The sequence below is a fragment of the Leucoraja erinacea genome, chromosome 1 (genome assembly GCF_028641065.1).
Source record: "Leucoraja erinacea ecotype New England chromosome 1, Leri_hhj_1, whole genome shotgun sequence".
Classification (NCBI taxonomy): Eukaryota; Metazoa; Chordata; class Chondrichthyes; order Rajiformes; family Rajidae; genus Leucoraja; species Leucoraja erinaceus.
Genome location: NC_073377.1, coordinates 124,939,810 through 124,953,349, shown reverse-complemented (window position 1 = coordinate 124,953,349; position 13,540 = coordinate 124,939,810). Strand labels below are relative to the sequence as shown.

Genomic DNA, 13,540 nt, shown 5'->3' with positions numbered 1-13,540 from the left:
CAGAAGGTATGACAAAAGGATTGAAGAGTTGTAAATTATGAAGCTGGAGGAAGGAATTGCAGGTAGGAGAGAGATAGGTGTAAGTCCAGGTGGGGCTCAGGAAGGCGAGGGTGTGGAGGAGGTGGAGGGAAAGAACTGGGGGTGAGGGAGGAGGCGGAGGGAGGTTTTTGAAGTTGCACAAAACTGGAGAATTCAATGTTCGTAATGTTAAATTATAAGCTACCCAGTTTGCATGTGTCTTCACTCTGGCAATAGAGGACGCCCCGGACTGACAATTCAGTTTGGGAATAGGAGGAGGAGTTAAAATAGTTTGCAAAGGGGGATGCAGTTGGCCTTGGCAGACCGAGCACAAGATTGCCAGAGTCTACGTTTGGACTCGCCAATGTAAATGAGGCCACATCGGGAACACTGGAGGCAGTGGATGAGGTTGGAGGTGAACGTCTGCATCATTTGAAATGGAGAAGGCGATGTCATTGGGCAGTGAGGATTCCTTACCAGAGAAAAAAGGTTTGGAGGCAACTGAAGAATGCAGACTTGGAACTCATTGGGCATAGGTTCACATGCACCTCCCCTAACTTCATCTTCTGCATCTGGTGTTCCCAATGTAGCTTCCTGTACAAAGACCAAACATAGAATCAGAGACCCTTTTGCGAAATACTTGCTCTTGGTCGGCCAAGGCCTGCTGGACGTCCTGGTTGCTTACTATTTAAACTCCTCTTTCCATTCCTATACTGACCTTTCTGTTCTGGGTCACATTCATTGCCACTGAAGCCACATGTAAACTAGAGGAGCAGTACCTTGTATTCTGTCTTGGTTGAATTTTCCAATTTTAAAGTACTTCAAAAACCCTTCCTTTCCCCCTCCACTCCATTTCCATCTCCACTACTTCCTCTGGCTTCACAATGCATAACTCTTCAATACTTTGTCTCACGTCTTCTGTCTTTACATCTCTGATCTTTGTCCAACCATTTGTCTATCAAAAACCCTTCTCACCTGTATCCATCAATTTCTTGCCAAGCTTTGTCCCGCCCCTCCTCTCTTCCTGTTTTCTAACCCCCACCCCCAAAAAAAAGAGTCAGTCTGAAGAAGAGACCTGACCGGAAACGCCACCTATGTATGTTCTCCAGAGATACTGCCTGACCCGCTGAGTTACTCCAGCAATGTTTGTCTATAGGTTTTGTCTTCAAGGTGTGCAAGGTGAATGTACCTTTGAGTCCAATTTAGATTTAGTTTAAACTTTTTTGTCTTTCAGCTGATATAATTTCTACTGTCGAATTCAACCACACTGGAGAATTGCTGGCTACAGGGGACAAAGGGGGTCGTGTAGTGATATTTCAGAGAGAGCAAGAGGTAAGTGTTGACTAATTAGTGTGACTTTTATCATTGATACAGTGTTGCATTCTTACCTCTGAAATCACATGATTATTTTGATTACTACTGTGTTAAATTTAATCTCTGATAGAAAGAAAGATGAGTGGACTTGATCCCCTTTCATGACGTCAATGCACTGTGGTATACTGTCCCTCATCACTTCTATGATTTTAAAATGCTGAAAAAGTTTTATTTCATGTTAAAAATTTGTTTTTCCTTTCTTAGATTGGTTGGGTAGGTGAGATGACATTATGAATCATGAGCATGAAACTAGTTTCATTCGTGAAAGCAGTACTCTAATTTATGACCTTATTTCATATGAAGTGATTTATTTTTTTAATATTCATTGTCCATTCTGCACCTTGCAAAGTGATGGGAAATGGAACGCGAAAATAATTGTGCCACCAATTTTTTTCCTAATGTTAATATTTAGTAAACAGAGTTAAGATGAGTTTCAGAATTTATTTCAAAGGTTCTTTGCAAGTGTTTTGCCATTAATAATCTGTGTGTAACCTCAGAACATCCTCTGATAGAATGTGCAGGAAGACAGCAGAATTTATTTTTGCACTCTACAGCATTTGAGGGTAATCTGATGCGTGGCTTGACAGTAATACAGTAAATTATCCTTTGACCCATTATGCTAATAAAATTCTGATTTTCTGTTAAATTACAAGAAGATAATCCTACTTGAAATATGTAAAATATATTCTTTGCTGAAACGAGATAGGATGTATCTAACAATAATATTTCAAATTTAAAAATCCCAATTCAAATTAAGTGTTCTATTCGACTAAAATTTTGGCTACGATTGACAATGAGCAGAGAAACCTGGTTTATGTTGCAAACAGAAGCTTCCGTTATTTATATTGATGTTGCCAACAACTATGTAATCTGGTCCAAAAAATTGATAAGAGTTATGTGATTTTACAAAGGGACAAAATATAGTGAAAGGCAGTTTGGCAGCCATAGGTGCAGTTTCTCTGGGATTTGGTCTATTCTTTGTCTTTTTCACTTTTCCAGTTCTTATAAAGGGTCTTCTACCTAAAACACTTACTGCTTCTGTTCTCACAGCTGGTCCTTCACCAGTTGAGTGCTTTCAACCTTCTGCTTTTATCTTGGATCTCCCTTGTCAGCAGTTCATCGATTGTGTTGGCATTGTCAACCCATTTGATTTGCTTAAATTCATTATGATTCTCCACCCACTTTCACCCTTGAAGGTGCAAACTCTTGTTAGAATGGAGATTCACGTGCATTTGTGCTCATCTGCTGTGTCATTCGATCTAATGTATTTTTTGCAATCCTTTCATCTATTTGGAGAAATATAATCTGAAAAAAATCCAACTTCAGCAGGAGTTGAAGAGCAGCACTAGAGGGTGGGAATATTGAGTTTCTTTTTTTTTCTTTTTCCCAAGCTAAGTGTTCTGAGGTTAAAGGCATTCTCAAAAATGCAGGCATGGTGAGCAACCAAAGTTGGGAATATTTTGGTTTGTGAGCCTCGATTCCTGTCCACCAGATTACTAGAGGATGTTCTTGACCACATTACAATCCATCCAGCTGTGTCATGCATAAATCTAACCAGCCACTGTTCCTATTTAAAACTGGTTTTAATATGTATCTTAAACTTTCATGGTCAATAACGATGATTAAAAATAACGATGGCCAAAAATATCTCTTCACCTCTTTTGTTCAGCATCAAAGTCACCTTCCTTTTCTTTCTAGACAAAAAGCCAGCCTCACCATCAAGGTGAGTATAATGTTTACAGCACTTTCCAGAGTCATGAACCGGAGTTCGATTACCTAAAAAGCCTGGAAATAGAAGAAAAGATCAACAAGATTCGGTGGTTGCCTCAACAGAATGCAGCCCACTTCCTCCTCTCGACCAATGGTGAGTGACATTGGACACTTCCTTGTATTTTCTACTTGTTAGCATTCCAGTCTTCCAACAACTTCAAGTTCTCTTGACATGTCTCACCTTCTGCTTTAAATATAGTCCTTTCTGTACTCTTGTTGAGCCAGAAAATCCAGGAACTCTCTCCGTATGAGCATCGTGGAAGGTCATTTGTGGCAACTGATTTGCATTCTGACAGCCCAGATCCTTTTCCACCACATGTGTAGGAAAGAACTGCAGATGCTGGTTCAAATCGAAGGAAGACACAAAATGATGGAGAGAAGGAATAGGTGACGTTTCGGGTGGAGACCCTTGTTCAGACGAAGAAGGATCTCGAACCGAAACGTCACCCATTCCTTCTCTCCAGAGATGCTGCCTGTCCCGCTGTGTTACTCCAGCATTTTGTGTCTACCTTTTCCACCATTCCAGGTTCAGGTTTGCAGCAAATCACGAAAGTGACTCATCTAGTGGCAAACCAGCACCCTCCTATGGACAATTAGGAATAAGTATTGAATGCTGGCTTTGCCTGTTGCTCCACCCCTGTATATCTTCTCTATTACTAAAAGTCTGTTCTTGACCGGTTTTGGCTTTCTGTGCTGCGATTTCCGAGAGTACGCCGCCTCCTACGGCCGTCAGTTTTTGGTCACCTCGCTCCCCCCCCCCCCTCCGCCGCCCTTGTGCCGAGGATTTTTTCCCGTCAATTAAAATTGTCCAGAGATATTAATCTTTTTACAAAATTCCCCATTCCTCTGCTGCCCCTGCTGGAGGGAGGGGGAGGGACTATAAAACCCCTCCCAGTCTCTGCAAGTGTGTGTCCTCAATCAGAGCTCTGAATGACACTGACAAATGTTTACAGCACTGTGAGTACCCTTAATTTGGTTTGAAAATGAAAATATGGTTAGAGGTAAAAAAGCACTGCCTGCAAATGGCTGTTTGGGTTTGGGTTGAAGTAAAAAGGCCCTCTCTCTCCCCTCTCTCTCTCCCTATCCCTCTCTCTTTCTCTCTCTCCCCTCTGTCTCTCTCCCTTTCTCTCACTCGCCCCCCTCTCATCTCCCCCTCTCCTCTCCTCCCCTCCCCTCTCATCTCCTCTCCTCTCGTCCCCTCTCCCCCTCCCTCTCCTCCCTCTCCCCCTCTCCTTTCTCCAATCCACTCCCCTCCTCTCCTCTCCTCTCCCACCCCTCCCTCTGCCCCCCTCCCCTCTCCCCTCCACCCCCCCCTCCCTCTCCTCTCCCCCCTCCTCTCCTCTCCCCCCCCCTCCTCTCCCCCCCCTCCTCTCCTCTCCCCCTCCCCTCCTCTCCCCCTCCCTCTCCTCTCCCCCTCTCCCTCTCCTCTCCCCTCTCCCTCTCCTCTCCCCCCTCTCCCCTCCTCTCCCCCTCTCCCCTCCTCTCCCCCCCCCTCTCCCTCCTCCCCCCCCTCTCCTCCCCCCCCTCCCCCCTCCCCTCTCCCCCCCCCCCCCTCTCCCCCCCCCTCTCCTCTCCCCCCCTCCCTCTCCTCTCCCCCCCTCCCTCTCCTCTCCCTCCCCCCCCCTCCCTCTCCCTCCCTCCCCTCCCCCCCTCTCTTCTTTCTCTGTCTCTCTCCCCTCCCCCCCCTCCCTCTCTCCTCCCCCCCTCCCTCTCCCCCCTCTCTTCCCCCCTCCCCCCCTCCCCCCCTCCCCTCCCCCCTCTCCCCCCTCTCCTCCTCCCCCCCTCTCTCCTCTCCCCCCCCCCTCCCCCCTCCCCCCTCTCCTCTTCTCTCCTCTCCCCTCTTTTTCTCCCCCTCCTCCCCTCCATCCCCTCCCCCACTGTCTCTCCCCTAAACTCCCCTCCCCTCCACACACCCCTCCACCCTCCCTCCCCCTCCCTGCTCCCCACCTCTCCCCTGCCCCTCATCTCAGCACTCCCTCTCTCTCCTCCCCCTCTCTCTCTCTCTCCCCCCTCCTCCCCTCCATTAGCGTGAGTGTGGTGGGGGTGGGGTGTAGTTAGTGTGTGACGCTGCATGCCACCCTCCCCCCCCACAACCGCACATTGGGGGAACAGACCCAACGGGTCTGCACTTGGTCTGGTTTGATATATAAATTGGGAAACAAAAGGTTTTTTTTCTTTTATTAGTTTTCAGCAGTCTTTATCTCCAGTTACTCTGTTGCCACAGAATATTAGTAACTGTGATTTTCATTCAATGAATGAAATTGAATCAAATATCTCCAGAGATATTTTCCCTGGTTTGCCTTAATAAGTTGGGCCAAGCTCTATAAAGTGGCTGAGAATGCTTGGAGTAAGTCAGCCCAGATGTAACACTCGGAAATGCTGTCGGGCTACAGAGATCTTATTCTGTAAACAGGGAGGTGGCCGGGACTCGGGTAATGAATAGCATAAAAGGATAGTTTGCAAGTATTTTTAATGAAGCTTACAAAAGAGCTTTATCCAAACAATAGAAGTCGCTTTGCAGCCCAGTTGTTAGATTAGGAATGTTACACAGAAAAGCTGGAGAAACTCAGCGGGTGCAGCAGCATCTATGGAGCGAAGGAAATAGGCAACGTTTCGGGCCGAAACCCTTCTTCAGACTGATCGGGGGTGGGGGTGGGTGGGGACAAGAAAGGGAAAAGGAGGAGTAGCCAGAAGGCTGGAGGGTGGGAGGAGACAGCAGGGGAGCTGAGGAAGGGGAGGAGACAGCAAGGACTAACAGAATTGGGAGAATTCGATGTTCATGCCCCGGGGGTGTAGACTCCCCAAACGGAATATGAGGTGCTGTTCCTCCAATTTCCGGTGCTGCTCGCTGTGGCCATGGAGGAGACCCAGGACAGAGAGGTCGGAGGCGGAGTGGGAGGGGGAGTTGAAGTACTGAGCCACCGGGAGGTCAGCTTGGTTATTGCGGACCGAGCGGAGGTGTTCGGCGAAACGATCGCCCAACCTCCGCTTGGTCTCACCGATATAGATCTGCTGGCATCTAGAGCAGCGGACGCAATAGATGAGGTTGGAAGAGATGCAGGTAAACCTCTGTCGCACCTGGAACGACTGCTTGGGTCCTTGAACGGAGTCGAGGGGGGAGGCAAAGGGACAAGTGTTGCATCTCCTGCGGCCGCAAGGGAAAGTGCCCGGGGAGGGGGTGGACCGAGAGGGAAGGGAAGAATTGACAAGGGAGTTATGGAGGGAGCGGTCTTTGCGGAAGGCAGATATGGGGGGAGATGCACAGCGAGCAGCACCGGAAATTGGAGGAACAGAACCTCATATTCCGTTTGGGGAGTCTACACCCCCGGGGCATGAACATCGAATTCTCCCAATTCTGTTAGTCCTTGCTGTCTCCTCCCCTTCCTCAGCTCCCCTGCTGTCTCCTCCCACCCTCCAGCCTTCTGGCTACTCCTCCTTTTCCCTTTCTTGTCCCGACCCACCCCCACCCCCGATCAGTCTGAAGAAGGGTTTCGGCCCGAAACGTTGCCTATTTCCTTCGCTCCATAGATGCTGCTGCACCCGCTGAGTTTCTCCAGCTTTTCTGTGTAACCTTCGATTCTCCAGCATCTGCAGTTCCCTCTTAAACACTGTTAGATTAGGAATGTTTACCAAGTGCATCAAGATGGATTACTGTTGCAGAAATAAGGAGCTGCAGATACTGGTTTAGAAAATGAGACGCACAGTGCTTGAGTACCTCAGCATGTCAGGCAGCACTCTGGAGAACGTGAATAGGTGACATTTCAGGCCGGGACCCTTCTTCAGAATGATTGTTGTTGGGTGGGGAGTAGAAAACTGGAAGAGAAGAGGAGCAGGAGCACGTGATAGGTGGATGACGCAAGGGTTTTTTTGATAGGCAGATGGTTAGACAAAGGCTAGAGATGAAAAGACAAACGATGTGAGATAGTTTGTAGTTATGAATTACTACTGTAGTTTGCATTTGATTTTAATTATGAAAACTCAGAGTTATTTTCCAACTGATTAAGTATTCACAGAAAGCCTGTGTTAAGAAGCGTACATAGTAGGTGACGCACAACACGCAACATAATGGGACAACTCAACTCTTTTAGTTACTTTATTCCAAAATGTAATTTGGGTTTTCAATGAATATACAAGCATGGTGATGAAGGCCATTCACCATTATTTCAAACCAAAATGGTCTGCCATGGACTGGTGTTAGATTAATGGATATGTCAACAAGTATTAAACCTCCACGATTATTTTCAGTGGTTTGTGTGCAATAACTAAAACCTAATGGAAGAATTATTCTGTAAATCCCCACCAAAATTAAATTACCTATGAAGGATTATTCTGGTTGCTAATTATGAATTGACTATTATTAACATGCTGATCATGCGAGTCATTAGAACAATAGATTGTTGAGAAATGGTGTGAGGAAATATTTTTTCTTAAACTGAAAGGAATGTATTGGAGACCTATTTTTAGTTTAACAGGCCAGGGAAATCCTCGAGCACAGAACAGTAAATGGTGTTGATCACGAGCTCAGCTTGTGATTTACACTTGGAATCATTACGGCAGCTCTCTGCTCCTTTAATCTGAAAATCGGGAATTTAGCTCACACTTTGTAAACTTGAGAACAAAACATGGCTTTGTGTAAGGATAAGGGAGGTGTAGTACATTCAGAGATGCCATCTTTTGGAAGAAATGTTAAAGGAAGGCCCTGTATCGACTGCTGAGGCATAGACATTGAGCTTTTCAGAACACAAACAGGTCTTTCAACCCAACTCATCCAAGATGAGCAGGTTGCCCTACTGAGCTCATCCCACTTGCCTGTACTTGGCTCACGTCACTCCATATCTTCCCTATCCATGTATCTGCCAAACTTTTAAAAATATTATTATACCTGCTGCCACCACGTCCTCTGACAGCTCATTCCAAATACCCTCTGTGTGAGGGGGGAAAAAGTTGCCCCTTGGGTCCCTCTTAAATCTTTCCCATTTCCCTTTCAACCATTGCCAGAGGCTCCTCTCTGCTGGAGAAAATTCTGCAGTTAATCGGCTTTTATCTGTACCCCTCAGGATTTAATAAACCTTTCTGGTTACTCCTCAGCTTCCTGCACTCCATGGAAACAGATCTAACCTTCCCTAATAATTCAAAACTCTCCAGACCCAGTAACATCCACGTAAATCTTTATTGCGCTATTTCCAGTTTAATGAGATCCTTCCCAGAGCAGACCAGAATTGTACACCACCTGGGGATGAATTCCCAAGCATTTGTGAATGATTCTCCCTGTACACAGATAATGTCCATCTGTTTTGATGGGTCATTTGAGCTCATTATCAGTGAATTGATGTGCATATGAAGTGTGTGTGTGTGTGTGTGTGTGGGGGGGGGGGGGGAGATGATGTGATTTCTATTATTTGGCTCCTATTGTGCATTCTTTGTTACTAACACCATGTAATGTCCTCTGGTGCACAGATAAAACAATCAAATTATGGAAGGTCAGTGAAAGGGACAAGAGGCCGGAAGGTTATAACCTCAAAGATGAAGAAGGTAGAGTGAAGGATTTATCAACGGTCACAGTGCTGCAGGTGAGCATCTACTTCACAAATTGAACCTCGATCTTTGTCAGACTTTTTTGCATGTAGTTGCCATTATAACACGCTCAGATTTAGCCAAGAGAGTAGCAATGTTACAACATTTTGAGATTTTAAAAATCAAGTCTGCAATTTATCTCATCAGATAAAGCATAAAAAGAAGTTTAATTTGACACCTAATTCACTTTCATATCTTCAGTATTAAAAAGGTTATGGGCATTTTCATACTCGGAAATTAGCAACTTGTGCCCTATTGCTTTTCCATTGACTTAACACAAAAGCTGTGATCGAGGACAGTCAAAAGCCCATAACTTTCTTAAAAATTAAGAGAACTGAAGGAAATTTTCAGTTATTATAGATTGAAGCATTCTGAAACAAATATGAAACAATCTTACTTGGATGACCAGAAATTAAAGCATATAGTTAGTTAGTTACCTAATTGTAGCTAATTACAAAATTCAATTACTAGATCTAAACATTGCCGGTTCGCATGGGGCCTTAATCACATTTTCGCCAAGGAAATTTTGATTAAAGTCATCCTAAGAAGCAAGTTTATATGTAAAATAAACAACTTGCCTTCTGTCCCCTACGTGAGATCCGTCCCGTTGTCGGCCGCGATTTAAAAAAAAAAACTTTTGAGAACGCAAGTCAGACTGATTTTTCAGCATCAGCTGGCAGCCCGAGGAAATATCTCGGACATGCAGGAAAAAACGGCATTTTAATCCTGACACCCTCCCCCTTAAAGGCGACAAAGTCGCACACGGCCAGTGGCAGAACTGCAGCGCTGCTGAAGGTTAGTATTGTAACATACCTAAAGTGAGGTCACAGCCGCACACATTCCTTTCACTGGTGGAATTGAATCACAAGAGCGAACTACTTAATGTGACTGAGCAACCTGGTTAAAATCTTTCTCATTGTTATGGAAAAATGTGTTCTAAAATATCTGACTACTATCCTGTATATTGTTCTTGCATCACCCACATTCTTGCTTCTAGCAGAATCTGAAACCTGGTTGATTTCAATGGGGGTTGGAAAAAAACGCCCTCTGTTTATTGAATGCAGATGACATGTTTTTAACTAGATGTTTGATGAAAATAGCTGCCACGTGAGATAATCCAAATGTAAACTAAACTAATCTAATTTTAATAATCTTGCCTGAATGAACCCAAGATGGACAAAAAGCTGGAGTAACTCAGCGGGACAGGCAGCATCTCTGGAGAGAAGGAATGGGTGATGTTTCGGGTCGAGACCCTTCTTCAGACCCAATGAACCAAATACTGTTTTCAGGACAATTTGGTCAATAGCTGCTTATTTTGCATCATGGAAAAATAATTGTGCTTTTTCTTTTTGGTTTGCATCAGTCATCAAACTCTGACTAAACTGTCAATTACACCTTAATGTGATCACCTTGAAACAACTGTGGGTACCCTGGCCTGGTCTGCTGCAGCTGAGACACGAAGACTGTCACAAAGTAGCACAAGCATGAATTCACCTCTGCCAAATTCAGCTCCATGTCAAACTAATGCACGTTGAGATTCCCAAACAATAGCTTAACTTTACAGTGATTTTTCCTCTGTTGCTGAAGTAACCTCATTAGAACTCTGGGGAGACAAAAAGCATTTTTAACACAAAGTGCATTTGAAAGAGCGGAGAAAGAACTGGAAGTCTTGTTTAAGGCAAGATTGCTCTGGGCTCTTTTTAGTTGTTTGTATACTCTAACCTGCTGCCCACGCTATTCTTCTGAACAAAACATGTTGGTGACATAAAATATATTGAAGGCGAAATATCAATACTGCATGATTGTTTACATGTCATTTTGCTTGCCCCAAATAATGCAATTGGACACACGGGGTATGAGAACTTTGAAATTAAATGTGTTTCTGTGTGTCAGTTGTTTGTAGAATAAACTTGGTACTTCAAACCAAACATTAGATCCTACTACACATGATAAAGTGATGCTAGTTATCCCCCATTAGGAGATATGGTTTATCAGGAGACGTATTAGTTTGAGCTTTCTTTTTTCCTTTGGTTGTTTCTTAATATTTTTAAACAATCTGTTACAGTCTGATTAGGATGGAGAGTGACATTGTTAAGCTGGGGGGCAGTGTTAGCTGTGAGGAGGATGCTAGGAGGCTGCAAGGTGACTTGGTTGGGTGAGTGGGCAAATGCATGGCAGATGCAGTATAATGTGGATAAATGTGAGGTTATCCACTTTGGTGGCAAGAACAGGAAAGTAGACTATTATCTGAATGGTGGCCGATTAGGAAAAGGGGAGATGCAACGAGACCTGGGTGTCATGGTACACCAGTCATTGAAAATAGGCGTGCAGCAGGCAGTGAAGAAAGCGAATGGTATGTTGGCATTCATAGCAAAAGGATTTGAGTATAGGAGCAGGGATGTTCTACTGCAGTTGTACAGGGCCTTGATGAGACCACATCTGGAGTATTGTGTACAGTTTTGGTCTCCTAATCTGAGGAAAAACATTCTTGCCATAGAGGGAGTACAGAGAAGGTTCACCAGACTGATTCCTGGGATGGTGGGACTTTCATATGAAGAAAGACTGGATAGACTCCGCTTGTACTCGCTAGAATTTAGAAGATTGAGGGGGATCTTATAGAAACTTACAAAATTCTTAAAGGGTTGGACAGGCTAGATGGAGGAAGATTGTTCCCGATGTTGGGGAAGTCCAGAACAAGGGGTCACAGTTTAAGGATAAAGGGGAAGTCTTTTAGGACCGAGATGAGAAACACATTTTTCACACAGAGTGATGAATCTGTGGAATTCCCTGCCACAGAAGGAAGTTGAGGCCAGCTCATTGACTACATTTAAGAGGGAGTTAGATGTGGCCCTTGTGGCTAAAGTTATCAGGGGGGTATGGAGAGAAGGCAGGTACAGGATACTGAGTTGGATGATCAGCCAAGATCATATTGAATGGCGGTGCAGGCTCGAAGGGCCAAATGGCCTACTCCTGCACCTATTTTCTATGTTTCTATGATCTAGTTTTTATCTGGTGTTAAGAAAAAGATTAGACATTAATAGGTTTAGAAAATTATGGTACCTGTTGATTTAGGTAGGATAAGAGATTTTAGGCATAGATTGGTTAGAAATATTATGCAAATCAAGATTTTGTGCTTAATTGGCACATAAGAAACCATTTCCAGATGAAGAGAGTTTGTGTCAGCATAAAGCAGGTTAATTAACATTGTTGAGGTAGGTTAGTGTTCTGTGAGTAAAGGGCCTGTCCCACTTGCCGTTTTGTTCTGCAACTGCCGGCATCGTTGACTGACATATCTGTTCACTGAAAAATTTGTGGCGTGATGTGGCGGTAACGCGTCATGATGGCGAGTATGTCTCGCGGTGTTTTTTCAAGTGTTGCAACTTTTTTTTGTCGCTGCTGGATTTTGAAATGTTCAAAATCTTTTGGTGACCCTGATATGTTGCCGGCAGTCGCCAAGTGGGACAGGCCCTGAAGTCTTTAAAATAATCCTCTTGTTGTAAAGATGTTGATCCTGTTGAATATTTATCTTTATTTCAGATTTGTATCATTCAGTTTTTTCTGTGACCTTTCGAAGAAGCTCCACTTGTTAAGGCATTGTAGTTAGGTACCAGATAATGCAGGAAGAACTACTTAGAAAAACATTTTGTTCATACTGAAATTTTAAATGAAATGATCAAGAAAACCTCCAGTCATTCACTTTTCTGTTTGTTAATAAACTGAGGCAGAAGATGACTGTTTTATTTGTTTGTCAAGTGTGGCACGGTGACAGAGCGGCATAGTTGCTGCCTTAAACCCAAGTTTGATCCTGAATAAGGGCGCTGTCTGTACGGAGTTTGTATGTTCTCCCCGTGACCTGCGTGGGTTTTCTCTGGGAGCTCTGGTTTCCACCTGCACTCCAAAGGCAAACAAGTTTGTATGTTAATTGGCTTGGTAAAATTGTAAATTATCCCTTGTGTGTGTAGGATATTGTTAGTGTGCGGGGATTGCTGGTTGGTGCAGATTCGATGGGATGACGGGCCTGTTTCCGCCCTGTATACCTAAAATAAACGAACATGGTCTATCTTCTGCTCACTCCATTTGTCAATTATAGATGAGAAGTTGAAAGAGCTGCTGCTAATTCAATCTGTTGAAGTGTAAATTGGGGTGGAGTGATCCCCCATTAATCAACAAGTTTCAAAGCAAAAGTTGGCCAGCGGATGAATGCTGCAGACGCTATTGGCTTTCTGGACTGTTGTAGAATGACTCTGTCATGCTTGGAGCTCTGGAATCTTTTTTCATGATCATAGTGTGATCTTAATTAGCAAATGTGAGATGTTACAACGATGTATTTACAAAAATTGAACATCTGAAAAAGGATTATGACTTTCTTATCTCACAATAGGCTCCACCATAACAATGATGCCAATGGATAGTCTTCAGAGATGTAATCCTACAACTGTTTCGGATCCAAGTGATATCCCAATTGTTAGCACTGGCAAAAAAATATGATATGATAGAACTTCATTTATTCCAGGAGGGAAATTGATCTGCCAACAGTCATGACACACAAAATACACGAAACATGAAATTAAAGTGATGAGTGGAAAGGATTGGGGATGTGCAATTCCTTTCATGATTTTACACATGATAAGATCTCCCCTCATCCTGCTACACTCCATGGAATAGAGAGTCCCAGCGTGCACAACAGAAGGGGAGGAGTTGTACAGTTTAATAGTCACAGGGAAGAAGGATTTCCTGTGGCATTCTGTCCTGCATGTTGGTGGAACTAGTCGGTTGGTGAAGGTACTCCTCAGGTTGACCAGTA

At 44.1% G+C, this 13,540-nt stretch overlaps 1 protein-coding gene across 5 annotated transcripts in view; it reads left to right on the top strand.

Annotated features, from left to right (window-relative positions):
* LOC129701676 (serine/threonine-protein phosphatase 2A 55 kDa regulatory subunit B gamma isoform) overlaps positions 1–13,540 on the top strand; it is a 280,842-nt gene that overhangs the window by 188,095 nt on the left and 79,207 nt on the right. For all 5 annotated transcript variants that reach the window (XM_055643057.1, XM_055643031.1, XM_055643022.1 and 2 more), the window contains 3 exons: positions 1,253–1,350; positions 3,091–3,256; positions 8,620–8,732. In XM_055643057.1, the coding sequence (XP_055499032.1) occupies positions 1,253–1,350; positions 3,091–3,256; positions 8,620–8,732 (377 nt within the window). The remainder of the gene's footprint in view (positions 1–1,252; positions 1,351–3,090; positions 3,257–8,619; positions 8,733–13,540) is intronic.